The following is a 27,610-nucleotide window of genomic DNA, read 5'->3' as shown; positions in this document are numbered from 1 at the left end:
ATGCAGTAAATGGGCAGGCATGACAAGCATTTCAATTAAGGGGACTCTCCGGGATATTACCAAAGCGTGATTGCACCCATAGAAATGAAGCAAGTGTTACTTGTTTTAGTCAGAAGCACTGGTGGCCAAAGGAGAGGGTGCATGTGCTTGGGGCCTGTTTAGTGTTACTCTTGGATCCTTTGAGCTATGGGTTCTGGACTGCAAGGAGGGTTTGTGCTGCTTTGGGACAGACGAGAACTTTCTGGGCTTTCTTTTGCATTAGCTGCAGAGAAGGTTCTGTTACTATGCATAAATTCACAGACCCACCTAGAGCGGCTGCTATTGTGATGTCAGCGGAGGGCTGCCACGTCACAGCGTGGTCAGGGGGAGGTTGCCCTGGTGCACGCACAGCGTCAGCGTCCAGAGCGGCTCTTGGCGTGCTCGTTGCAGGAGGACCCTGTGTTGAGGTGTTCTCAGGCAACACTCTGTGCCCTGGAAAGGGAATCTTTTTCTTTTGCCTGCCGTTGTACGAGTCTGTGGACTCGTGTAGGCATCCTTTTGTTTTCCCCTACGGTTGTAGGGTTTGCAGACACGTACAGGTGTCTTTGCTTTTTCTTTTTTCATTCTACGAACTGCAGATTTGTGCAGGTGTCTTTTGGGTTTTCTTTTCTTCTTGTACAGTCAGCGGATTGCTGCGCGTGCCTTTTTTTTTCTCATTTCCTTGCACAATCTGTGCAAGTGGGATTTTTTTCATTTGTGTTTTCCGGCCTGCGGACTCAAGCAGCCCTGCTGAAACAATGGAACAATTCCGCAGTGCTGTCGGCAGGGCTTTTGCATCAGTATCATCCTGCAAAATGTTCAAAGGTCTGAGACGTAAGTAGAGGCTTTTTTCTTGGGGCAGCACATTGGAACAAAAGTGCCGTAAAGATGCCGTAAGTTTGGTAAAGCTCTTGCCAACAGCTTCAGCTAGAAAGGGGATGTCTCTTGGCCAGAAGGGTGTGGACAACTTCCAAAACGCAGACTGGGAGAGCTCTGTAGGCATGATTCTAAAAACTGTGTGGTTCTCTCCAGAGCTGAGGGAAAGCAGCTTTTCTCTGCCTTCTGTCCTTAAAGAATGTGCCTGTCTAACTTGAGCCTCTCTGTGTGCTACAGTAGCGATTGGCTTTGCGCTGAAGGGGAAAGTGCCGAGCAGTTTGTGTGTGCTCCTGAAGCCCAGAGCTGGGCCTGTACTCTTTCCAAATGGAACTGCAAGCTCTAAGAGGGCTTTAGGGAAGTTTTCTGGGCAATGGTTTACAGCAATTGCATGCAACTGCACAAAGTTTAAAAAAATAAAAGTCCAGGGAGGAGAGGAGGAAAAGGCTGCTTTAGCTGTAGGGTGAACAGCGGGCTACAATGTAGACACGGACTGCTAAGGAACCATTTGCATTTTGCAGCCAAGTTTCTAGTTCCTTAGTGGCAAAGCCAACTCAGGTAGGCACAGCCTAGGGTAGTGCCCTGTAGCCTTGCTTGCTGAGCTAAAGAAGGGCTGCTTTAGGGAGGGAGGTTGTGAAAGGAAAATGCTTTCTGCTTGGGGGACCTTTTTCTGTGGGGTAGCCCAGCACAGACAGTTTTCCACCAGCACCTGGTTCATTTTCCCTTGTCTCCGGCAGGTTGTCTCAAACGTGGAAGGAATCAAGTCCGTGGTTTGGTGAGTGAGAAGGACACCCTTGACATTCCTGGTTTCTAAGAATTGTGGAGCAAGCTGTGGGCTTGGCCTGGTGCACTCGAGTGCCAGCCTGGCAGGCCAAATGAAAGTCCACATCAGCGTTTGAATGAGCACTACCAAGAGGATTCCATCAGTTTCCTCCTTTTCCATTGAAGAAGTTTTTACTCATGAAAGTCAACTTTTCAGACAGGAGGCTGCCCGCCAATTGTAGCCAGGCTAAAATATCTCCCTTATATCAGAAGCATATGCAGTCCTGGCCAAACATTAGTCTCATCAGCCCACTTGAAATGAGTTCTAGTGGCTGAGGATTCCACTTCTATCCAAATTCATGACATCTCCCCAGGACAGCTGGGGATGGAGCTCAGGAGAAACAAGGCTCTCAATGACAGCTCACTGCCTGTCCCTCACACCCCTGTCTGTCTGCAGAGCAGCACACCAGCAGCAGAACCTCCTGTGGCTCGCCCTGTGCCTCCAGAGGCTGATGGGGAGGAAAAGGATAACAATCCCACCCGTGTTGTCAGTCCAGGGCCTGAGCATCCTGAACCAGTAAGTGCTAGCTTTGGTTGCTCCAGTGCAAAGCTTTGGTGCAGTGCAGGGCTGCAAGTTCCTGATCAGGCAGTGCTGGCCCTTTGTGGCTGAAGATGCTGAGGCCTGGAGTCCTGCCACGACCTGGCTCTTCAGCCCAGCCACTGACACCTGGGAATTGGCATCTGAACTTTCACATGCCGACATCGTTCTGACTGTGAACTTCCCTTGGTGTCAGATGAGCGGTAGCATGCTGTCCTTGAGTGCTACTGGTGGCAAAGTGAGCCCCTTTGTGCCCAGTGTGTGTGCAGGCTCCCTGCTGTCAGCAGAGAGAGCGGTCCCAAGGCACAGCTCACAGCCTTGTGGGGTACGCAGGACCTACTGTGTCCTGCAGGGACCTGCCCCTCTGCACGCACTGTCGAAGTAGCTACAGTCACCGCTTTGACTGCACCCTGTACTTTGACATGACCCAAGTTTGCTGAGTAGAATCCTGAGCAGCTCTGCATGGCAGAGACAAGCCCCGTCTCTGAAAGGCTGCAACACAGTTCCTGTTGGCTGCTCCCTAATGCTTGAGATCCTGAGGGGAAGCCAGTTGATCAGAACGGAGCAGGGAACTGTTCCTTGCACCTATTCAGACATTTCCATAGCAACTCAAGGGTTATGTACTTACTCCCATCAACAGCCCCACACAACAGCTTTTGCCTTCAGGTGAGCTACATCTGCGCTTGCTGCTTCTCCCAGCTCTCAGGAGACAACTTGCCTGCTCCTTATTGCTTTCTTGTTTGTGCTTTTTCCCTGCCCATCCCTTGCAGGCCCCAAGACCAGAGCTTCCTGCCAGTCAGGACTCCTTGGGCCGGGCAGGAAACGCAGAGCGGCAGCAGAGGATGGATAGAGCGCCAAGAGGCCTGGAGTTCAGGTGTGTGCTAAGCTTTCCTGCTTTCTCCGAGCAGGGCTGGGCCTTGCTGGCCTTTAGGAAGCCCAGGGTCAAAGAATGAATTTGGCTTTCTCACTGTTGAACTTGCCCAGCATAGTCAGGGAAAGGCAGCCCGTGGGCAGGTCTGGCTGCCGACCGACCTACAGCATAGCTGCCTCCTGGCACTCCCTCCTCCTACCTTGACAAAAAGCATTCCAAACTGGACCAGAGCAGAAGCAAGGGAGCTTCAGGCTGGGCCTAGGGACAAGCAGTGAACCGTAAAGCCTATCATGCAGCAGAAGAAGCGCCTCAGAGAGCTTGTGCACATTCCACCTCTGGAAATTTGGAAGCCCAGCTGCTGGATAGAGCCTTGAGCAGCCTGTCCACATGCCATAGCTGACCCCAGGGCTATGCAGACTGGGCTGCAAGTTTCCTGGAGTCCCTGCAAGCTGTAAGCATCTCGGGATCCTTTGGTTCTTGGCTTGGAACTTCATACCCATCTCCTCCCCAAGCTATAGCTTGCAGGCTCTTTCCTTCTTGCACTAGTGAAAGCAAGAGTAATTGTGGCAGTACTCATCTGCATTTCCCAAGCCTGTCTTAGGCAAAGAAGAACTTTTGCAAGTCTGGCATCCAGTGGACCAGATAGAGAGGAGCGTAAGACCTAGTGGGCAGGAAGCTGTGAAGCTGATGGAAGCGGAGCTTTCTGGAAATGTTTTGTAGTTTCTGGAAGCTTCTTTGCTTCCTCACTGGTGACTCTTTCACCGGCAGGAATGACAAAGAGTGATGCTTGGTCTAGTGGGGTCATTCCAGCATTATCCAGAGGTGGACCTAGAGGGCTGTAGGAAGTCCCTGAGACTGCCTTCCTTGGGACATGGTGTGGATTTGTGGTTTTGCAAGGAGACTGTTGCTATTAAAGGCTTGTTGGTCTGTCCCCCTGTCATAGATGGAAGGAGTTGGCTGCATTTGAGGGAAAGCGCCACTCCTCACCAGACAGGGCGTTTGAAGCGGCACCTGAGACAGCAGAGGAATCACAGCCTCAGAGAGATCTGCTGAAGGAGGAAGTTCCTCTGGCAGTGACAAAGGTAGCACTCACCTTGTTGCTAGGCAGCACCTGTGGGAGAGGGAGCTGCCCTTAGTAAGTCTTCCCCGAATGCTGCTTCTGGCAGCAAGCTACGACTGAGACTGTGTTGTTGTTCTTCCTGAAAAATGGTGCCCCTCTGCTTCCAGGTTTGCCGCTCGCAGCGGCCAGCACACAGGACTCTGGAGAAGCTGCTCCAGGAGTTTTCTCGCCAAGGGCACACGCTGTCCCAGGTGTGCAAAGAGAAGGCAGTGCTGGCGGAAGAGAACGCTGCCCTGAAAGCCCGACTGGCAGCCACAGAGCGGGACCTACGAGGCCTTTTGGAGCAGCTGGCAGAGGCCAGGTAAAGGCAGGGATGAGACCCAGCGTGGGCCATGGTTGAAGGTCTGGAGTGACCAAGGTGCTGAGCGTTATGTTAGGATTTTTTGGCTCCTGTGTGCTCTCCAGATGGTTCTCGGACAGAGAAGCAAAGAGTCATGAGAAAAAAGAAAAGCATACTGTGGCCTGAATGTTCTTTGCCAGCTCAAGCTCTCACAGCTCTTTTTGAACACCCGCTTGGGATCCTTTGCACCTTTGTGTGACAAGTGCAAAGCAAGCCAACATGGTACTGCATTTAGTACCAGGGAAACAGTGCAGATGTCTGCTGGAACCGGACGTTTCCCTCTGCTTTTGGTTTCTCTGTCAGTGCATCTGAACATCACTATTTCCTTGCCCAGCAGTTTGACATGACATTTTCAGAATTCAAGGCTCCTACGTGTGAATGTTGTGAGTAGGGATATGGCACTTGGGGTGATGCTGGACATTCATGCTGAAAATCTTGAGGCCCTTCTGAGCTAACTCTTGTGAGGAGGTATGGTGCAGGACCTAGAGTTGCTTGCAAGCAGCAGCAGCAGCAGCAGCAGCAGCAGCAGGGAAAGAAAGGTCTTGTGTGCCTTCTTGACAGTCCCTGAGGATTCTTGCTGAGCACTGATTCTTGCTCACTTGTCCATTCAGCTCTGGAACCTGTCAAGGTTACTCTGGCTGGTCCCTCTTCTTTTCAAAGAGTGCCAAAACATTTTGGGCAGTGCAGACTTTTTTAGTCAAAACTAAAGGTGGCAGTTGTTGTTATTCATGCTATTCCAGTAATTTAAATGGCAGGATACATGCCCCTCCTGCCAGAGAGTTCATTTTCAGATGAAAGCCTAGTTCTGGTTTCTCTCTGCTCTTGGTGCTGCTAGAAGCTGCAGCTCTCATGTATGGTTCGGTGCATTCCTTTAGTGCCTTGAACTTAGAGAGGGTGTGGAAAATTAAGTATCTCTTACGTACACCGTGAATGGCACAAAGCATGGATGAAACAGCCAGGAGAGCACGGTGCTCTGTCCCGCTGCAGAATGACTTGGAATTGCAGATGAGCTCAGGGCTGTGAGCAGAGGCTGGCCTTTTGCTTGCTGCTAGAGATTTTGTGGGCACAGCCACCCGTGTGGGATATGTGAGGGAAGAGCAATTTGAGCTTTGGCTGCTGAGATCAAGCTCAGCTGGGCTTTCTGTGCTGGGCTAGGTCGTGGGGAAAGGCTGGCCAATCTCCTGGAAAGGTCTGCTTTGCTATTTGAAGTGGTAGAAATAGTCTTGCTCTATCTGCGTTTCCATGCCAGCTGTTTTCCATACTCAGGTGCAGGGATCTTAAGGCACTTACTGGAAAAACTGCCCGTGTGTGCCACGAACAATTTGTCCTCATCTTCACAACTTGTAGGACAGAGAAGGAGAGCTTGCAATGCAGCCTGTTGGAGGCTCTGCAGCAGGTGTCGGAGCTGGAGATCACCAGGAGCCGTCTGGAAGGCCAAGTAGGCACAGCCATGCAGGCCAAGGAGCTGATACTTGGTGAGAGCCTGGTGCGCTTTGTTTCTGGTGATGGCCCTGCCTAGTGCAGTTGCTCCCAAGGCAGCTCTGTCAGCAGGGCTTCCGAGGAGTGAAGGGGCTGGGGGCAGGTCCCTCCTTGCCTGAATCTGAAAGGGGTGATGTTCAGCAGAGTCTTTGACTGTTGTTGTTTGTCGTGTTTGCAGAGGATGTCAGGGGCCTTCGTTGTGAGCTGCAAGCTGTAAGATCTTTCAGCAAGCAGCAATGTGAAGAAATGGCCCAACAGCTCCGCTTGGCAGAAGAGCAGTTCAGCAAGGCTCTGAGGCTCTGGCAATCTGCTCAGGAGGAGGAGAAAAGGAAGCTCCTGCAAAAACAGGTAGGAAGCAATACACACCTGAACTTTTCAGGCAAGCTTGGTGGGCTGGCTTAGCAGAATAGCAGCCTGAGAATGGGACATGGCCGCAAGCCTCTGCTGCAGGCCTGACGTTGCTGGGCCAGGCAGCAGAGGGCTTCAAGGGCTCAGACTTGAAGGGCTGTGAATGCCCAGAGGAGGGTGCTGGGGCACTGAACACAGCCACGGTTTCAGGGAGGCCATGAGCCACGCTCCCCTGGAGGCTGGGTGGTCGCACACAAAGCACGGCAGCAAAGGGGCAGGACCTTGCTGACGCCCTGGTACCGTGTAGCAGTCTGCTGACCTTGCTGCCACCTGCAGTCCCAGCAACTGCCTTCCTTGCTTGCTGTCCTTGCACGGTGGACAGAGCTCTTCCCTTTGGGCTTGAAGCATACGCAACAGGCCCCCTGTTGCTGGTATTTCAGCTGGTGGCCTGTCTTGTGACTCTGGCTTTGGGGTGCTGGCCCCCTCCTCATCCTGCAGTCCACCTGCAGCTTTTCCTTGATCAAAGGGTATGGGACTTTGAGAAAAGAAGTCTTCCCCCTTCTTTCAGAGCGGGGAAGGAAGGTGGCATCCCCTTTCCTTCCAGCTGCTGACACTCCTCCAAAGTTTCTTGTCAGGACAGAAGTGCTGGAGGGCACAGAGCCACTACTGTGCACTCAGCAGCAGGGGGCTGTGGGAGGGATGAAGCTTCCATTGTTTTCTTTGGGGAGCATGGCTGGGACTTCATCTGGAAGTGTCTATTCCTCTCATCAGGAAAGACGGCTGAAACAACAGCGTTTGAAGGTGCTGGAGCAGCGGGAACACTTCCTGGCAGAGGTACAGAGGGAGCAGGAGAAAAGGGTGCTTGAGATGAAGCAGGAGATTGCCGTAATGCAACCTGAAGAAGAAAAGATGGGAACCAGGGCCGGTCAAGATGCAAAGAGAGTGCCAAGAGAGTTTGGACACTTCTGGGGCTCCTTATGGGCACTGCTTCTCCAGACACTGTGTGTGTGGGTGGGATTGTGTCTTAGCTGGCCCTTGGTAAACAGGAGAAGGAGAGCAAATTGCTTTTGGAAAGGGTGAGCACATGAGTCTTGGTTGCCACACAGGTGGTGGGTGGGAAGTTTGAAGGCGTCTTCTCTTTGTTTCTGTGCAGCTCCAGCGCCAGAAGGCTGCTCATTTAGACAAGGTGTGCCTCCTGCAGCGAGAGCTAAACCAAAGGCAGCGGCAGGTAGAGCAGCTGAGGCAGGAGCTGAAGGAGGAGCGAGAGAATGGGCAGGTGAGCCTGACGAGCCAGGTAGCAGAGGGAAGGGCAGTAGCAGGGGCATGAACGGTAGATATCAGGAAAGGGGAGGCAAGGACTAGTGCAAGCAGGGAGCCTGGCAGGCTCCAGGGCTGAGCACCAGGAAGAAGAATTAGGACGGAAGGCTTAGAGCTGGGTAGAGCAGCAGAAAAAAGTGGATGAAGTGAAGATCTTTTGAGACTGGGAAATGAGAAACGTGAGCGAGATGGCAAGTGCTAGTAAGAATTTTCTTGACAACATATCAAGAACAAGCTGCAGGCAGAGCTGCGGGAAGCTCAGAGGAAGATGAAGGCAGTGGAAGAGAGGCACAAAGAAGAAATGGAAAGGATGCAGAAGATGCTGCAGTACAGGCTGGCAGAACAAAAGCCGGTGAGTGAAAGAGCAGTAGGCAGCACTGCAGTCATGCAACAAGAGGTCTCTCCTCTTGTCACCTCGCCCCTGCGGAGCAGCATGGCGGGATGGGGGCCATGCCTCTGGCTGCCGTGCTCTCTGGTCTCCATGGCAGCTGCTCAGAAGGACACTTCCTGGGCCACTGAATGCCTGGGCAGCAGGGCTAGTGCTTTGGCCCTCAGCAATCCTCTGAATGTATTGCTGCTGGCCCCCTAGTGCTCGCTTGGTTTTGTGAGAGGTTTCTACATGGTGACCCACACAGATTCTGAACAGCTTGTCCCTGTCCATGGTGAATGCAGTCCAGAGGACAGGTTGAAATGGAAAGCTGTCCTTTCCCTTTCACTGTCTCTACTAAGGCTGGCTGTGACAGGCTGTCGTCTCTGGCTGCTTACGGGGGTTTGACTTGGGCTGGAAGAATTGACAGCTCAGCTTGCAGCCTAACCCAAGTGTTGTTCCTAAGGGCTGGCCTTTGAAGTGTGCTGTCGGGGGCATCTCTGCCACTCACCTTTCTGACACCAAGACATTTCTTGTCCCAGATGGACGTGGGCTCTGCCATTGGAGATGCATCTGCAGCAGCATCCTCCGAAGAAGCCTCCTCTCCACAGCCTGAAGAGCCGAGAGTGAGCAGTCTGCCCTGTTCAGGCCAGGAGCCAGATCAGCTGTGCCAGGACGGAGAGAACCAGGGCTTGGAGCAGCTGAGTACGTCCTGTGCATTCTTTGTCCAAATGAGCAGTGTACTGATGTGTGTGTGCCTCAGCATGTTCCTCCTCCCTCGGGTGTCAGACAGACATTTTGGACCCCCTACAGAAGCCATAGTGATGCTTGGAAGCAGCCAGGGAGAACTTTGGGGCACTGCTTTTGCTTTTCAGGGCAGCTGGGAGTGGGAGGGCTTTGCCTGAGCTTCCTTCCCTATGCAGTAAAGGCAAAAGCAGGGATTGTTCCCTGAGCAGCAGAAGGCTGCCACCCAGCAAATGGCCCAGTCAACGTGTGTGTGCTGGTCTGGCCCAACTGATCAGAGCAGATGGCTTCCTAGATTGCCTTTAGACTCCTGCCTTGTCACCAGTCACTGGAGACCAAATGCTCCAGAGAAATGGATTGGCTGTGTGGCTGCTTTCCTACTGCTGCTGTTTTTATGACTGTTAGTACTTCTGCTATTCCTTCTTCAGTTTGTTTGGGTAAGAATTCTACATTCTGCTTGGCCCAGCCTCCTTGGAAAGAACATCAGGTGACAGCACCAATAAGAGCGGAAGAGGTCTTTTAGTAGGCCTCAAAAGTTAAAATATTGTGTTCTTAGAAAAATCCCTAGGAATCAGAGAGAAAGTGCTGTTTCCAAAGTGCAGCAAAAGAAGAAAAGCAGGATACTTTTTTTTACAATCCCTCTTTGATATTTTAGCTGTTTGCTTGGGACGATGCATTAGAGAGACACATCTATGTGGCGCACTGAGATAAAACTGCCCTGCAGGCAGTTCTCAGAAGGAAGCCTGCAGCCCCTCTGTTGCATGTTCCTCTGGTACCGCGGTGCCACTTTGTCACAGCTAATGCCCAGCTGGTAAATACTCTTGGAAAGCCAAGGCCTGACCTTCATCCCTGCACAGATCATACTCTAGGAAAGCACAGCAAGGCCTTGGTGAGTCTGCAGTACAACCTAGTTGCTTCTTGCACGTTATAGCTGCCAGGGCAGGGCTGTCAGAGAATAACTGGTCGGCTACAGAACAGAGCCCAGTTTCCTCAGTGTCTGCCATCAGCTGCTGGGACAAAAGGGGCATTGATCTACTCCTCCGTGGGTCTGAACTCAATGACACTCATGGTGTGTCTTGAGTGGGGTCAACAGCTTGTAACGGGGCTCGGTCTGGCTCTGGCCTCTTCTCAGTGGTTGTCAGTGGCCGCTTGTTGGCTCTGCCAAGCTTTTTGTCATGTCTGCCCTGCCACTGACGGCTGCTGTGACTGCAGAGGCTGGAGCCTTCCTGAGCTGTGAGACTTCTGCTGCCTCCCCATTGCTGCAGCTTTGCCTGGACTCATGAAAGGATTGGCATCTCACTTGGGCAGCTGTCTGTGCCACGGCAGCGCCCGAGGAGCGGCGCTGTCCTTGTTACCCGTCTCGGCTGTGCCCATTTGGGAAGATGGGACACGTGGGCGGTCTTCAAGAGGTCGAGTCCAGTGCAAGCGACTGCTGCTCTCCAGGCTGAAGACAAGCAGTTGTAATTCTTCAGAAAATGTGGAATGGGAAAAGTTGTCTTCAGAACTTCGCCTGCTCATCCGTGAAGAGGGCCCTAATTCTAACAGCAATTTTTCTTGGCTGTAGAGAACAATCAGCAAAGCACGGTTTAGGCAAACTTCTGAGAGGTAGAGGAAATCCCCTCTTCTGCTGGAATTCACTTTGCAATATTCCTTCTGCTCTGCAAAAAGCAGCTGCGGATAAAAATTCCTCCCAGATCCCAGGCTGCATTTAATCTCTCAAGTCGGAAAGCTTTTGAAAATCACTTGCCTTGGTGTCTGTTCTTTTCTGTTCTCTGTCTGCTCTGAGGGTTTCTCCATGGCCTTAGTTTCCTTTCAAGGTAACCCTTCAAAGGAGCGTGGAGAATCAGACCCTGTGCAGGCCATGTGTGCTGCAGAGCTGCCTGTCTTGCTACGGAGCTGCTGTTGTTGTTGTTATTGTTGATGTTATGGTTAGCCAAGCAACCATCAATTGCCCAGAGCCCCAGAGAGCGGATGATGAGCTGAGTTTCAGATGTCCTGGAAGTCGGTATCTCTGTTTTGAAGTTTGCTTCTTGCATTTTGTTTCTTTCAGGGAGTGTTGTGAGCATGGCAGATCCAAAACAGAAATACACTGGATGGAAATTTATTGGCAGTGGGTGAGTGCAGCCAATCTTACTTCTGCAGAATCATGGGCCAGTTCTTTTGCTGGTGCAATATCAAGTGGGAAGTCAGGCAAGCTGCAAGCTTCTACACAGCCCAGCTTTAGATTGTCCCAGTCTCAGTCCTGATCACAGGGCATCATCAAAGGTAACTGCGTGCTGACAATGTCTTGCCTGCCGCAAGAAGCAGGGCCTGGAAGCCCTCCTGTCCCTCAAGCGTGTGGCACCAGTTTGCTTCTTTTCCTAGGAGACATGGTTTTGTATGATTCCAAGTCATACGGCCACACTGATGAAGGAAGAAGAACCTGAGAGAGCAGCTTCCCACCTGAAGCTGCTGTCAGGTCACTGCTCTCAGTAGCATTTCCTTCCAATCCTTTGCTGAAAGCAATATTCCGTGCTCAGGACAATAAGAAAGGCTGTGTGGTGTTGCCCGAGTTTGGCAGATGGAATCAAAAGAGAGCGGGGAGAAGGAGGCCCAACAGGACTTTGTGTTTCATTGCCTGGAAAGGAACGCCACACGCACAGACCCAAGAAGGAAAAGGCCAAGCAAACCCCTGCATCCATAACCTAGTGTGTACATTTGGGATTGGCAGTAGCCCTTTTTTCTTCCTGTTGGACTGAGCTTTTCTCTAGGACACGCTGCATGGCAGAGGACTGCTGGGCTGCTGTGCTATTGGCTGAAGAGGAGACAAAGCCCCGTGTTTTAGAGACACTCCCGGCAGCAGAGAGCTCCTGCCTGGGCTGCCTTTCACTTCTCAGCACTGAACGGCTTCTCTGTTCTTGGCTCTCTTCTGTTTCTAGGGGTTTTGGAACCGTTTATAAGGCCTTTGACGCTGCCACAGGACAAGCGGTAAGTGCCAAGAGCCCTCGCAGATTTTGCTGCTCTGGAGTGCTTTTCCTTGCAATGTGATCTGATGGCAGAGCTTTGGGCTGCCTGTCTTTGCTGCAAAGGCTGTCCCACACAAGTAGCCTGCTTAGAGCCTAGAGGCAGGCTAAAAATTTCATGTTGCTGAGACTTGGCCTCGCATCCTGAATTAATGCAAGGATAGCAGTGTTGTCTTTCAGAGAAGGACACACTAGCTTGGACTTACTGGATAAATATGCCTAGATTAGCTGATGGCAACAGCTGTCATTCTGGCCCAATTCCTCTCAAGCCTGCATTCAGACATAGATAGGATTTCCCACTGTATTCCATCATGTGGTTTGGTCTGAAAATATAATGCAAGACCGAAGGAAGGAGAGATCTTGTCTGGAGCACAGCTGACTGTGTTGCACTCCTGGGACACCTGGTTCACACACACACACACACACACACACACACACACATGCACATCAATGAGAAGGAGTTGATGAAGAACCTTACATAATACAACCTTGTGCTGGTCCTGTGTCGGTGACATTCCTTTATAGTGATGCTGTTTGTAGTGAACAGACATGGTGGTGCCTTGGAGAGTCCCACTGCTCTTTGGGGCTGAAAGTCCTGAATTCTTATTTCTGGCTCTCAGCAAATACAATTCCATCTTCCTGGTGCCTCCTTATCTACCTGCCGTGCTCAGGAACCACACTTGGAGGGAGGTCTACAAGGCATCCAAAAGCCCTAAACCCCACTTATAACCTGGGCTGTATCCACAGACTACCACAGAAAGGATTATTTGTTTTAAAACCCACAAAATAATGACAATCTAAGCCATGTTCAAGAATGTTCTTCAGAGATGCAAACTCCAAACTGAAGCTGTTAGCATGTGCTAGGATTGTAACTTTACTTTGAGTCATCATGGAGATCTTTTCTGGGCAGCATTTTCTCTGTAATCGAGGTATGTATTTACTTTGGGGCACAATCATGAATGGCAGCTGTCTCTGAAAAGCTGGTCAAAGCCCCTAGAAATGCTAATGTATTTCCAGTGGTTTCAATTTATTTGCATGGGAGCAAAATTTCAGTTGGCTTGCAAAACATGTGTAAATGATAATAGCAGTGGTGATCAACAAAGTCAATTAGTGAAGTCTGCAGGTGCAGAGAGGGTTGTTCGCGCTTTGTGGTTGACAGTTTAGAGATTCCTTTTTTACCGAGGTGGCAAGGCATCCTGGCCTGCGAGCATGCAGACAAAGAGGTTCTTGTAATGTCTGTTCCTGATGGCTTTCAACGGCATTGTAGGTGGCCATAAAGAAATTCGATCTCCGGCACCAGGGCTGCAAGCAAGTGAAGAAAGAAATCCTGGTCATGAGGGAAATGAAGAACCCCAATATTGTCACCTACCTCGAAAGGTAAGCAGTCCTGGTATTTTTCTAGGAATGTTGTTTTCCATGCTTGCAAGGCAAAGGTTTAAAAGCTCTTTACTCACTGGCAGAAAATGGATCTTTCCATTAACATCCATCCACTCCTGGGCAAGGCATGGCAGGAGATTGCATTTTGTCCCCATGAATGGTTTCTGGCATAAAAAGCTTGCAGATTGTCCCCAGAAACCTGGCTCTCTTACTGTGCCAGCAGCCTGTGTGTTGACTCGCTGCATGTTCTTTTGCTGGTTTGGGGCTGGATTTTTCCCAAGGCTTGGAGGAGAAGTGCTGAGAAAGCATCACAGAAATTATTTCCCTTGCGCTGTTCCCACTATTTTCCACTGCCTTGCAGGCCAAAAGAGTAGGCTGGGAGATACATAACGTTCCAGGCTTAAAATTACTTTTGCCCGTGGTGACTGTCCTTTATGCACATTTTTCCAAAGGGTTTCCCCATTGCTGCAAACCTGCCTGTCCTGAATAAAAGCTGTGAAAACTGTGTCTCCTTCTTGCTGGAGATAATGGTGCAATTTGTGGATGGAGATGAAGAGGTAGCTGCTGGGCTGTGTCCACTTCCAGATTAATCTTTGCCATCATAAAAATGCCTTTTTTCCCCGCTTGCCACCTAAGCCATCTCCTTTGCTGCAGTTGTGCCTTTGTCATTTGGAAGGCACAGGCTGCCAGCAGTGGATAGCCTAGGTGCAGTGTGTCTTCATTGTATTCTGTCTTCATTTAGCAGTGACCTGGAAACAAAACTCTACCTTAGGCTTTTCTTCCAAGAGTCAATGGAGATGTGTGTGTTCAGCTCTGTGCTGTTGTTTTCATCTTCCAGCTGCCTTGCCAATGAGGCTGTGTGGCTGGTGTTGGAGTACATGGATGGAGGCTCTTTAGCTGGTGTGCTCCAGATGAAAGCAATGGCTGTAGGACACATAGCAACTGTCTGTCAGGAGGTAAGGAATCCTTCTGCTTGTGCTTGGCATGCCTTGGAGAGGCTCGACCTTTGAAAGTGCTGCTGAGTGAGTGGGTCCACGTTCAGAGCTTTCTTTCTGCGGTGTTCTTATGCTTCAGAGAAGAAAGGGCATCTGGACTGAAGTGCCTGCTGATGTCCCTGCCCTTACTATAGTTTCTTCTTTACTCTTATCTACCATTGTTGAACTCTTCACTTCTTTTGCCCTTTTCTTTTCTGCACTTTGCCTCTCCAAGCCTTTGCTCAGAACCATCCTGCATTGCCTTCTTTGCACTTCTGTAAGTGCAAAGGTGCTGCTGTCTGAGTTTTGAACCTACGGCAGAGCCAAAGAGAGACCCTCCTCTCACAGGTCTCAGCTTCAAAGGATGGCATAGCCCCCACCATGGTGCTTGCCGCTGAAAGCTGACGAGTGAGCTACTTCCGAGTCTGCTGTCCAGGCAGCCGTATAACCCTTGTCCTCCAGTCTCCCACCTGACAGGGATCCCTTGGTACCCAAGGCAGGGATTTTTTCTCTTTTGGCAAGCCCTTGTTTGTCCTCCGGATGGCGAGAGCACATGCACTGCAGCAACGCTCATTCCCACTGGCTTTGCAGGGTACAGTCTTGAGCAAGGACTGATGTTTCCCCCTCAGCAACTAATATGCCTCCCCTTAAAAAGACCCTGCTCTCCTAGGGCTGCAGCAGTGAGATCTTGCTCCTGCCAGTACTCAGTGTTCCTTTGAGATCTGTGAATCCTCAGGAGCATTTTCCTTTTGCGTGTGATGAAGTCAAATCAGGCTAACTTTTGGTCTCCTGTTTCTTCTTTCTCTCCCAGTGCCTGAGAGGCCTGGCTTTCCTTCATGCCAACAACATCATCCACAGAGACATCAAAAGTGAAAACATCCTTCTAGGCCTGGATGGCTCTGTCAAGTTGGGTGGGTATTCCTGGTCAGGCACAGTGCTCGGGGCAGCCGCTGTGGGGTTGCTTTTGAGTGGCTGCCAGGTGCCCAGCAGTGGTGCTGGTGAGAGTGCACAGAGCTCTCCTGCAAGCTCGGGGCGCTGCTGCAAGGTGCTGAGAGGTCTAGAGAGCAGCAAGGCATCAGGAGGAACTTTGGTTAGCTCGTGTCCTTTCCGGAGGGAGGGAGGGAGGTTCAATGTAAACCTTCAGATGAAGGAGGAAAAGCCGCGGTGTGAATGGTGGTGGGTTTGTTAAGCGGAGAATTCCCAATTTGCTTGGCTGCAGCCCTGAGGAAAGAGAGCACAGCTGCTTTTCCAGCTCAATACAGCACTGCATCCTGAGACTTGGAGTGAGGAACCCTTTGCCTTGGTTTCTTACTTCAATCCATGTTTGTTTGTTTTTCTCCTCAGCTGATTTTGGCCTTTGTGTTCAGTTCATCCCTGAGAAAAGAAAACCAAGGGCGAGGGTCGGGACCGCTTTCTGGATGGCACCCGAAGTTCTGAGGGGAGTGCCATACGGCCCCAAAGTGGACATCTGGTCCCTTGGCATCGTAGGAATAGAAATGGCCAAAGGAGAGGCTCCGTATATTCGGGAGAACCGTGCCAGGGTAAGGTGCAAATACGCCCAGATCCCAATGCCTCCTGGTCTGTCTCCATAAAATCCCTTTCCCACAACTTCAAGGGGTTCAAACTTTCAAGGTGACACCTGTTGGGTGTTGGAATAGCTGGGGCTGCACTGGAGGAGCCCTTTCTTCTTTTGGGAGACAAGGCTCATCTCAAAGCCTCTGCTGGGCAAGAAATTGCCACTGCAGACTGCAGCTTAAAATATGGGGACTAGGTGAGCAATTGAGGCAATGGATAAAACATATCAAGTCCCCTGTTTCCTTTTTCTTCAGGCTACCTATCTGATACGCACCCAAGGAATACCACATCTGGAAGAGCTCAGCCTACACCCGGGCTTGTGTGAATTCCTGGGCTGCTGCCTGCAGATGGATGTGGACAGGCGAGGCTCTGCCAAGGAACTTCTGAAGGTACAATGCAGAGCGGCTGCAGACCAAACAGCTGTTCCCTGGCACACAGGGTTTGCTCCTTGGCCCAACTCTGTAAGGCATCAGATGGGTTGTCCCCGCCATAGTAATCTCCGCTCTGGTTGCTTTTCAAATGAAAACCAAGCAGGATGCAAGACTGGTTGAGCTTGGAAGGGACCACTGAAGTTAATCTAATCCAAACCCCCTGCTACTGGCAAGGACATCTTCAAGTAGATCAGGTTGCTCAGAGCCCCAGCCAAGCTGACCTTGAATGTGTCCAGGGCTAGGGCACCTGCCAGCTCTCTGGGCGACCTGTGCCAGCATTTCAGCACTCTCCTGCTAAAGAGTTTCTTCCTTACAGCCCATCTGAATGGACTCTCTTTTAGTTTCAAACCTTTTCCCCCTTGTCTCTTGCAATTGGCCCTGCTAATTAGATGTGTCCCCATCTTTCTCCAAAGCCCCTTCAATTACTGAACTTGTCTCCTCGGGGCTTGTCCTTCTCCAGGCCAAAGAAGCCCAGTTCTCACAGGTGTTCCTCAGAGGAGAGCTCCCAGCTTCTGGTCATTTCTGAGGCCCTCTTTTGCTCTCGGGTGCTGTTTTCAGGTTTACCTGCTAGCGAAGGAACTGAAGTATCGCAGTGCTGGGGACAGAGGCCCACAGTGGGGTTTGGAAAACACAACGAAAGCAGTCCCTGACAAGCGGTTCTAGGTTGATCTGTGGGAAGGCAGGGGCTGTGGGAGGCTGACTGTGAGCCTCAGAAGGGACCCAGCTTGTCCCTCCTGCCCCACTCTTAGAGGTTGCTGCCAGCCAAACAAGGACAGCTGAGCAGCATTTGTGCCAGCCCCATGTGCTACCTGGCCCGGTCAAGTCAGTGAGAAGCGCTGCGGCTTTGCTGCCAGCTTTTGTGTTAGACAGGGAGCTGGTGACCAGGCCACTTCCTCGGCTGTCCCTGCTGTGGTGGAAGATGCCAGCCAGCACAGGAGGGGCACGGCATGCTAAGGAACACACTTCTCTCCTTGCAAGCCAAGAAGAGAACTGAGTCTATTTGCACTTTGCTGCTTGTGTCTGTGCATTTCTGGGCACTAGAGGAAACCAGCTTGAGCCTGTTAGGAGCTCAGTTTGGAAAAGAATGGTTTCTTTTGCCTTTGTCTCTTGTAATTTGGTTTCTTTTGTTTCTCTTTCTTGGGCAGCATCCATTTCTCAAATTAGCCAAGCCTCTCTTCGGCCTCTTCTGACAGCCCAATTGCTGCCATCCCTGCAGCAAAGTAATGCAGGAAACAGAGGAGATGGCAAGGACCACTTCAGCACTTGGAGAACAGAGCCTCTGAGAACAGGCAGACACCCTGAGGAGCGAGGGGCCAGGAAACAACAGGCGGCCATCAGAACAGGAGAGGAAGGTGGCATCTCCTTTTTTCCCATCTGCTAATCCCCCTCCTAAACTTCTGGTTAGGACAGCATTGCTGGAAGGCACAAAGTCATTCCTAATGTGCACTTTGCAGATGGGGGGGTTGTGTGAGGCATGCGGCTTGCACTGTTTTTTAGGGGAGCTTGGCTGGGACTTCATCTGGAAGTGTTTTCCTCCCCTCAGCAGGCAAACAAGATGGAACGACAGCGTTTGCAGGCACAGCAGCTGCTGGAGCAACGGGAACACTTCCTGGCAGAGGTGCAGAGGGAGCAGGAGAAATAGCGGCTTCAGATGAAGCAGGAAGTTGCCATCATTCAAGCTACCAAGAAGAGGTATGAAGCAGAGCCAATCAAGAGGCAAAGGGTGTGGACAGAGAATTTGCATGTTGTTTTGGACTCCTCTGGGCTCCTAATGGGCACAGTTTCTCTGGACACTGACTGTCTCGGAGGGGTTTGTCTCTTAGCTGGCCCTTGTGACCCAGCAAATGGCCCAGTCAACGTGTGTGTGCTGGTCTGGCCAAGCTGATCAGAGCAGATGGCTTCCTAGATTGCCTTTAGACTCCTGCCTTGTCACCAGTCCCTGGAGACCAAATGCTCCAGAGAAATGGATTGGCTGTGTGGCTGCTTTCCTACTGCTGCTGTTTTTATGACTTTTAGTTAGTACTTCTGCTATTCCTTCTACAGATCACAAGGGCCCCCACCATATAAATCTCCACTCCAGGTGCTTTTCAAATGAAAATGAAGGAAATTTGCAGGGAAACAATTGATGAAGCAGAGAAGATGTCCAGGTGCAATTCAGGATAACTTTCTCCAATGCCAGCTCACAGCCAGACTCAGAATAAAATCCTAGAAACCCTCAAGCCAGTTGCAAGATTCCCTTCCTTGTCTCCCAGGGAATACTGCTGTATGTTCCCCTTCTGAATTGTCCATTCTTTCTTAAAGATGAAATGTCCTTCCTATAGACCTTCTGGTGTGGTTTGGATTTGGGAGTGCTCTTCCTTTAGCAAGTGCAGCCTCCACTGCCTTTGGATTACATTCCAGCGGCCAAGTTTTTGCCCAGCCGTGGACTTCTGCTTGAGGAAGAAAGTGCAATTGCATTTCCAGCCAAAAGGCTATGAAGAGCAGGGCAGCCAAAACATCCTGTGGGGATACAGCCTTTCAGCTGTGCTGTGCAGAGGCTTGTGGTTCCTGCCTGGTGGAGATGGCACATCTCCTCTGGGACTGCTCCCGCTTCCCAGGTGGCCATGGCTAAGAGGTATGAGGCTCTGCAAGTGGAACCAAGAAAGTGGGCACGTCTGCTGGCAGTACAGGAGAGTGGAGAGAAAACAGCCTGGGAGGGGCCTGGCCAACGAAGGAAGGCACCCACTGGACCTGCTCTTTGTCAGCTCAGAAGGACTGGTGGTTGACACCACTCTTGGGGGCCATCTGGGGCTCAGCAATCACGAAAAGTCTCTGGGCTTGACGGTTTATCCCACTTTCTCTGCTTGCTTTTGTCCCAGGACTCGGCAGCTGCTCCCCAGGGCTGTGTAGCTGGCACAGCTAAAGTGCAGGAGAGCCTCATTTGTCTGCCCTTAGTGGTGGCTGCTCACTGCAGCCTTTTCAATCTGGAAGCTCCATCTGGAGAGCGAGTTCCCCCCTCTGTTTGGTCCTGGAGGCCAGAGCCTGTCGTCTGCTGTCCCACGTGGCATTGAGGGCTGCCAAGTGACTCAGGCTGGTGTGACCTTACTGCAAACAACTGGGGACAGTGGCAGGTGCTTGTTTCCAAAGTCACATTCTTTAGGAACAGTGTGCTGTGTGCATCCTCTGCCCAGCCCAGCCCCAGACCTGGGGACCAGATGCAGGGACTGCTGCTGCTGCTGCTGCTGCTGCTGCTGCTGCCACTGAAGTCAGGCAGGATTGGGTGGTTGGCTTCCATCCCAGCAGAACTGGTCACTTACAAAGCCAGGGGCTGATGATGACCTGCAGATCTCTTGGCTGCATGTGTGTGAGGGAGCTGTCCCTTGTTGTTATTCTCCATCAGGGAAAGCTGTGCCGGCCAGGTGTGCATCAACACAGCAAACAGGGAGCACGTCAGTCTCTTCCATCTGTGTCTGCTGAGAGTTTTGACCTTTGAGACAAAGTGGCACAAAGTCATTTGCTTTAGGTCCCTCTCTGTATATCCATGCTAGGTAATGCCACTATCTTGGCCCATAGCACAGCAGCAGGGCAAAAAGCCTCTCAGCTCAGCAGGTGCGATAAGCTGCTATCAATGCACAGAAAAACTGCATTTTGACTTTATGAGGGAGAGGAAAACTGGTTCAGCAGTGAGAAAACAGGGAATGATGCTCCTCAAGTTTCCTTCTTTCCTGCTGTCAATTACCAGCAGATCTCTGTGGCTCATAGGTGTACCCATGACTGCCAGCAACAGGGGGAATCTCCAGTGCCACACCCAGGCTGGGCCATGAGAGGTTGGGCCATGAGCTGCCGGGACCGGGTGCATAGCCCTGCGTAGGCTCACCTGCAAACTGTGCCTGGACTTGCAAGTAGGTGCCACAGCCCAAGTCAATCAGTTTGGCCTGTCTGGTGGCCAGGTGGAGGAGGATGTTGTCAGGCTTGATGTCCCTGTGCAGCACCTCACAGCTGCTGCAGTGCCACACGGCCTGCAGCACTTGGTGGAGCAGTCCCTGCACCACCTCTTCTGACAGGAACCACACACCACAATGAAATCAAAGAGGTCCTGGGGCTGCTCGGGTTCTTCATCACCAACAAGAAGTTGTTGTGGAGCTCAAACCAATCCAGGAGCTAAACACCACCATGGAACCCAGGGCATGCCTTGTCCAGCAGCTCCATCTCCAGGGGTGCGTGGGTGCCATAGGGCTTCAGTAAGACCACGATGCCCTCAGTGGGGCTGATGACGTGTCATGGGTCTGGAACCCCTCACCCATCCTGGGATGCTCTGTGCCCTCCGCTGACCCCACCCTGCTCTCCCTCGAGGTGTCCTGGTGGCTTCCACCATCCCGGGCCTCGCTTTACCCCGCCCATCACGCCCTGGTTTCTGCCGCTGGCCCCGCTTCCTCACTAGCTCACCCTAATAACTGATGCTATCCCGCGACACACATTCGATGGCCACCTGCTAGCCAAGGAGACCAGTGGGCTGAGCTTGCCGCCCGCTCTGCCTAGTCCCATCCTCCTCCACCCTCCTCCTCCTCCTCTGCTCTCCTGCTCCTCCGCCCCCCGCCAGCCTCCCCACTCACCGGGGCTCCATCCGCCAGGCATGTCCCCGAGCAGACGCTGCCGAAGCCGCCGTGCTCCAGCAGTGTACCCAGCCGGTGTCGCTCCTGCAGGACCTCCCGCTCCTGTCCTGCTGGCCAAACGCGGCTGTCAGCATTCGAGCTGTGTCCAGGAGCGGTGCCCACCCAGCCCCCCTACGGCCCCCCAAATCAGCCCAGGCCGGGCATGCCCGTCTGAAAGGGGCACCGGCGGCTCGGGGCCGGCAGCCATGCTGCCGAGTGGCAGTGCTTGGGCCGGGGAACCCGCAGTGGAGGAAAAGGAAGAAGAGCCAAAACCGGGGCCAGGGATGAGGCTGGAGCCGGGGCCAGAGTCGTGACAGCCAGCCAGCCCAAGGGATGACGATGCTTCCCAACACCCAGCTACTGACGCCCGGCCAGCAGTGCCACGGGCAGTACGGCAAGGGCCGGGTGAAGAAAACATCGCAGTGGGACCCCATGGCTGGTGAGGGGCACAGCCTTGCCCAGGGCCAGGGTGGGCCAGAGGCGTGGCCTGGCCTGGAAGGTGGGCAGAGAGACTGGGAAAGGTGGGCAGAGGAAAGGGAGACTGGGAGAAGGTGCAAGACAGTGAGAGAGGGAGAGAAGGAACTAGAACAAGAGACGCAGAGAGTCCGCAGTCACTGCTGCCGCTGCTGCCGCTGAAGCGCTGGGACCGTCTGTCCGCACGTCCATTTGTCGTTTCTCCCTTTGTCCGATCTCCGTTCGGCTCCGCTTGCCCCACGGCCGAGCCCCGTGCGCCCCGTGCCTGCACTGGCCACTTCACTCCCAGGCCAAACTGGGCTCGGCCACAGTCACGGAGCAGCTCTTTCTTCCTCCTGTGCCGATGCCAAAACCACTGTCTCATTTAGCTTCTGCTTCACTACATTATAACTTTTATCTCTGGCAACCTGCAACTTTCCCCTGCTGCTCACCTCCCCCGGGCCTCATCCCTCCCACTCACCCCGCATGCCATCTCTTCCTCACACACAAGCAAAGCGTTATCCAGACTTTCCCCGGAAGCACTAGGAAGTGTTGAATGAGGAGCCTGCCAGCGTCAGGCAGAGCCAGCCCACATGTGTGGGAAGGCAAAGCCGTGCATGAGGAGGGAGAAATGCAGCCTCTGTGGGACAGCGCTGCTCTCCCGACCGCTCGGGGTGGGAAGGTGTGGTGGCTCCCCAGGCTGTGCTCTTGGCACCAGGCCTGTTGGTGTTCTTGTCCGGCTCCAGGTGAAAACCGCAGGCTGCAGATAGGATTAAAAGAAAAGAATTCAACTGCTACTCTTGCTGCAGTTTGGACGCAAATCCAACACAGCAGCTCAGCTCTCTCCCACGTCCCTCCTCCCTTGCCAGTCCAGCACTTTCACACTGGAGCAAAGGGCCTCTCTGCAAAGAAACTGCTGGCTGGTTCATTTCTCCCGCTGTTTATTGACACAGGAAGAAAACCAAAAGAGGCTGGATCCCGAGTCTCTTTAAACATGCTATCTTTGCCATATTAATCCAAGACAACAAGTCTTGACCTCTGCACAGTGTCACACAAATCACCATGGTTGCTGCTGTGTATGGTCACTGCTGAGGGTAAAATACAATCAGAGCCTATTCCCTGCCTCTAGAACTCACACTTGAGCACAGCTCTGTACTCTAAGGTCTTACATTTGCAGATTTCTTGTCTTTCCAGTATTGCTTTCAAAGAAAAACAAGGGAAGGCCAGCTGTGTGTAGCTAATGATGGAGTGTCTAAATCTTGGGAAGTCATAGGCCTTAGAAGTAAGATGAATTTGGAATTAATGTGATGTAGAACTTGTGCAACACAGAAAAGGGGATCACATACATGTGAATGTCTTGGATTGTTTCTTTCCCTTTTCATAGCACTGCGGGAAAGCGTTCTGTTTTCCAAGAATCTTTTCCACAGTCAGGCTTGCTCTTCTCAAGCTCTTTTCTTTACTGGACAGCTAGGTTAAGCTTCTGTCCCAAAATGTGCTGCCAATTGCAGCTTCTCTTGGCTTTCAACACTGTGTGTGCAGCAAGAACACACAATGCAGCAGTCCAGGAGAAATGGTTTGAGAATTTTACAAACTTGTCCTTTATTTTCCTTGTAGCCTAGAGAGTTGTGCCCTTGTTTCCATTTCAGATTTCAGGCTAGGTTTTCATTTAGACTATTGTGCCCAAAGGAAAATGGAGATAGCACCAGGAATTGTTAGGGAACACAGCCCTGGGTGAACTCAGAGATAGGAGCTCCAGAGCCTGCAGCCACAAAGGGAATCTTGGGCAATAATCATTCCAACACCTCAATGTACATCTTGAAAGTGATCTAGAAGGTAAAGATGGTCTGACAGAGGTAGTTTGTTTCTGTGTTGCGTTTAGATGATTCTAGATGATTTTGTGCTTTGGTGCAGATCAAGTACAATCAGTTCATTTGAAGCACCAGAAGAAACATGACTTAACAGAGTAGACAACTGAAAGAATTTAAAGAGGAGCAATGCAGGGAATGACTTGGTTATCTTGGTCTGGAAGAAGGGGTCTCAGTTTAGAAGACAGGCTTCTACTAGGGAGGGCAGGAGCCTGCCTTGGAATGAAAAGGTCAGAGGTTTGAATGAAAACACCAGAGGCCTATGTCCAAAAGGGAGACAGAGGAGTCCTCTTACTTTATTTGAAAAAGGGAGAGGCCACAAGGCATTGCCCTGGGGTCTCTCCATCCAATTCTTGGAGGATGCAGCCTCCTTTTTATCCTAAATTCACAGCCACGTGTCCCTCTCTCTTTCCCCACTGGCTGACCTACTTGAGTGCTACAGACTGCCCGGAATGCCTAAGATTCCCCTGTAATGTACAACCCTTCCTCTTAACTTTTAATTCTCATGGAATTTATAGTGTTCCCCCACTGTCTCTTTCATCTTTCAATATCCAGTTTCATTTACCAACAAACCTACAGTTTGTTTGTAAAGGCAAATATCTTTTTCCATTCATCAACCAGTGGACTCCATCCCATTGCTTCTTTTATCTCTCAGTGCTAGTTTCATCTATCAGCACACTCACAGCTGGTTTGGAAAGACAAACCCAGCATTCCTCTCAGAAATGTAGACACCCTCCCTCCAAATTCCTATACTTTTGGAATCCAGGCGCTCTCAGGCAGAGGTCTGGCGATAGGTGTAACAGTTCTTTACTAGTACATAGAACAAGGCAAACAAACAAACAATAACTACGGCGTTAACAAGAAATCAGAACCAGGGGCCCCGTGACAGCTTTCTCGGCTGAGACGGGAAGGGATGGAGGAGAGGCTTTGCTTCACAAACCCCCTCGGGCGGGCAGTGCCGGTGCTCCTGCAGGGCTCTGAGCAACACTCAGCTGGAACGGCCGGGATGAGCGGAGATCCCGGGCCGGTGGCTGAGGGCTATCAGCAGCTCTGCAGCGGTGGCTGGCACTGCCACACGTCCCGGCAGGACAGGGGTGCGAGGCCACCAACGAAGAGGGAAGAAGCAGCAGCAGCTCTGTCTGGGTGATGGCGAATTCCCTTCTCCTCACCGCAACATCTCCTAGAGAGAGAGAGTGTCCTGCTCTCCAGCCAAGAAGCCAGCCAGCCCCCAGCTGTCCCCAGCCTCTTTTTTTCTTGCCCCCTTCCCCCCTGGATGTCGTTCCGATTGGGAACGGCTAGAAAGAACGACAATGGACTCTCAAGGGAGTCACAACAGGAGAATTCCTAGTTTATTGCTTCAGCCCTGTCTTATAGACAGATACGTGGAAAGTACAGAAAGGAAACTCTTATTGGTTAGCAAAGTACTACATCACCATCATTGGTCAGGGGCACTTTGCCCCCCCTGACTCTCTCTTGCAAGGAGAAACAACAGGCTGCAAAACAACACCTGCAAGGCTGTTTAGTATCTCTGAGAATTGTTTTAATTCCTTCTCATGAATTTCTCAGGCTAGCCTTCAGTCAGGCCTGAGAGCTATGTGGCCTGTAATTGTACAGGCACTGTGATTCAGATTTAGCATCCATACCTGGACCCAGCCAAACTCTTAGTGTTTGTCGGGCACCCAACAACTAGGAGCCATCAGGTTTTCCCCACAGCTAATGGGCAAAATATTCCATAGGTGAGAAGGAAAAAAAGGAAGGACACCCAACCCCCAAGCAAAGGGTAACTTTTCTAAGACTTTCTAATACATTCCCAATGATTTTAACCTTCTGAACAAGTTCCTTTGCATCACAGGTTCACCAAGATGTGAGAACCCTGAGCTTCTGTAACATAACATAGCCTCGTCTTCTGCAGTGACATGACAATCTGGGTGGAAGAGGAGTGAGGTGCCTGATCACTCTCTGCATGTGAAAGTTCAGATCGCAATTCCCAGGTGTCAGTGGCTGGGCTGAGGAGCCAGGTCATGGCAGGACTCCAGACCTCAGCATCTTCAGCCACAAAGGGCAAGTGCTGCCTGATCAGAAATCTGCACTGCACCACAGCTTTGCACTGGAGCAACCAAAGCTGTTGGCAGGGCTGTTTCTCCTAGCAGAGCTGGGCAGTGCTTTTGAGCCAGTAACCACAACCGGTGGGAGAACGAAGGGGCCTTTTCTGCCTCTCATGGACGCGCTAGGGCCACCTTCAGGGCAGAGCCTGGGCCCCCCCAAAGCAAAGCAGAGGGAAACGGTTGAAGAAGGCTTCCTTTCAAGCCTTGCTGGCTCTGGGCAGAGAAGGGACGCAAGTGACAGCACGAGCAGCAGGGCCCGATGCCGCTCGGTGCCTGCGGGGAGGGGCGGAGCAGCCGCCAGGGGGCGCCCGGGGCGGGGCGGGGCCCCTCTGTGAGGGGGGAGAGCCTCGGGCAGCTGCGGAGCAGCGCCAAGCCACAGACGGGCCCGGCCGTCCGTCTGTCCGGCCGTCCGCCCGCCCGCAACAGCGGCAGAGCTACGCACAGCGCCAGGGCAACGCCCAGCTTCAGCACAGCCTGACGAGCAAGGGAATCTTCCCGTGGAGGGCAGGCTGCAGGGCGTCTGATTGCCAGGCCTGCGCTGAGCCGGCACGGCCTGAGCCGGCTCGGCACAAAGCCTCCTCCAGCACCACTGCAGGCTCCTCTGCAGGCTCCCTGCAATGCCTTCGCTGACAGGGTCCAATCAGCCAGGCTGGACAGCTGCTGTCCAAACTGAAAAAAGACAAGACCCAAACCAGAAGGGAAGCATTGCTGCTTCCCAGGCTGAGCTCCTCACAGGCGGAGGCAGGATTCCTCTGCTTCCCAGAAAGATGCAGAAACGGGACATCAGGCCACTAGGTGCCCCTTACCTTTGTGGCCAGGACCTTGCCATTGCAGGCCAAGGTAGCTCACAAGCATATTTACCTCTTTACACCCACAGTCTTCAGCTTGTTGGGATTTTCCCCCGAGAGCAGCCTGGGAATGCTGCTTGCTGTCACAGGGCTTCTTCCTTGCAGCAAACTCCAAAGACTCACTTGGCTACCTCCTTTCCGAAACATGGCCCGGGTCAATTGTCCAAATGATGAGCAGTGGAAGCTGTTCCTCAGCAAATGCCAGTCCAGCTAAGAAATGCTGATTCCAGTGGGATTTAGGTGGAAGCGGTGCTCTCCAGAGCACTGAAGTTCAGCGTTTCAGCACCAGGACAAGAGCGGGCAGCTTGGCAGGCCTCCAGCATCTCAAGCACTCAGCTGCTTTGCAAATTCCTCTGCTTCCAGAAGCCATGGGCTGAACTCCTGCTCTTGACCTGCAAGCCTTCCCCTGTTACCCGTGGCACTGGCGCCTCTTTGCTCCTTCGTGTGGCACGTTACAAGGAGGTCCAGAATGAAATGGCGGAGAATTCCACAGAACATGCACTTTGTATTGTTTCCCTGCTTGGTGCTTGCAGCTGTCCCCAGCAGACATGGAGTCTGCAGTTCTGTGAGCTATGCGGTCCAGCAAAGAAAAGACCAAGTCAGCTCAGGAAAGCCAGGATCAATCTATGCAGCTTCTGCAGACCAGAAATTGGAGTGAAGCAAAGGACTGAAAAATGCAGTATACTATGCAGCACATATCCACCATGGGCAGCGTTGTAAACAAGGTCGATCACTTGTCCTTTCAAAAGTAAACTTGTTTATTTAAAAAACCCCAAGAACGGCTGAAGGCGAGGCCCTGGGATAAGCCCAGCAGCCTGCACCACCAAACTGGCTAACAAGCAACCTGGTACAGCCTGCATACCACCGCGGCTGTGTGCTCCTCAGGACTCGAGTTCCCTCGGAAGACCCGTGTGCTGGGCACCCCGGGGGTTTGAAAGTCTCTCACAGTGTGGGATTGGTGCGTTTTTCAATCCGCACTGTGATTGGTCTAAATATGGTCCGTTGATTGGTCGTTAAGATCGTGCAACCTCCACCAATCATTTTTGAAACTCGACACTCCATTGGTCCGTTCCTTCCGCCAATGAGGATCTAGAATGTTCCATTCTGTTCTGCCTTCATTACCCTCATCGCCCACTCCAGCGTTCAAAAGCGGCCAGCACATGTTTCTGTACAGCCGTACAATCACACACAACAAGCAAACATCATTAGAACTTTTACTTTCTTAACCAACCAGAGAATTGCGTGATTTATAACAGGCAGGAGAGAGATTTCCAAGCCACATCCATGGAGGAATCTGACCTCGCAGGTTTCCCACAAGCCAAAGGCAGTGGCTTTTTGCAAAGCTCCGTGCTGGACAGAGCTCTTTGTCAAGTGAAGGGCTGACCTGGGAGCCGGTGGGAGTGGAGAGATCGGGCAAATGCGCCCGTGGGTGCACCCACACTGTGAGGGCCGCTCTGTTGCAATTCTTCTCCTCGATGGGACCCCTCTGTCCCACCCCCCGTGGTGGGAGCC

The 27,610-nt window shown here is 52.0% G+C and overlaps 2 protein-coding genes across 5 annotated transcripts; one reads left to right on the top strand and one right to left on the bottom strand.

Moving 5' to 3' along the window:
* The first annotated feature begins 196 nt into the window (after positions 1-196).
* On the top strand, positions 197-18,412 carry LOC111946021 (uncharacterized). 4 transcript variants are annotated; one of them, XM_086867350.1, is made up of 22 exons: positions 197-852; positions 1,629-1,666; positions 2,111-2,230; positions 3,022-3,125; positions 4,066-4,204; positions 4,350-4,543; positions 5,930-6,057; positions 6,240-6,409; positions 7,181-7,243; positions 7,563-7,685; positions 7,956-8,078; positions 8,636-8,798; positions 10,888-10,951; positions 11,756-11,804; positions 13,107-13,216; positions 14,055-14,172; positions 15,002-15,101; positions 15,535-15,731; positions 16,020-16,154; positions 17,342-17,548; positions 17,743-17,888; positions 18,240-18,412. In XM_086867350.1, exons 1-20 carry the CDS (start codon positions 285-287, stop codon positions 17,384-17,386), a joined length of 2,751 nt encoding a protein of 916 aa, XP_086723476.1. In that variant the 5' UTR covers positions 197-284; the 3' UTR covers positions 17,387-17,548; positions 17,743-17,888; positions 18,240-18,412. The 4 variants fall into 4 exon arrangements, with proteins under 4 accessions (XP_086723476.1, XP_086723475.1, XP_086723474.1 ...); XM_086867349.1 differs by having other exon boundaries at positions 17,743-17,919; XM_086867348.1 differs by having other exon boundaries at positions 17,740-17,888.
* Positions 18,413-19,906: 1,494 nt separating this feature from the next.
* Positions 19,907-21,035, bottom strand: LOC147648303 (serine/threonine-protein kinase pim-1-like). The gene is made up of 4 exons (XM_086869795.1): positions 20,951-21,035; positions 20,789-20,895; positions 20,348-20,411; positions 19,907-20,232 (listed from the first exon to the last, which is right to left on the bottom strand). The coding sequence occupies exons 1-4, from the start codon at positions 21,033-21,035 to the stop codon at positions 19,907-19,909; spliced, it is 582 nt and encodes a 193-aa protein (XP_086725921.1).
* Positions 21,036-27,610: the final 6,575 nt, after the last annotated feature.

Source organism: Cyanistes caeruleus, chromosome Z (genome assembly GCF_971803275.1).
Source record: "Cyanistes caeruleus chromosome Z, bCyaCae1.hap1.1, whole genome shotgun sequence".
NCBI lineage: Eukaryota > Metazoa > Chordata > Aves > Passeriformes > Paridae > Cyanistes > Cyanistes caeruleus.
The sequence above is the reverse complement of the archived record's forward strand: the minus strand, read 5'-3'. Positions and strand labels throughout refer to the sequence as shown.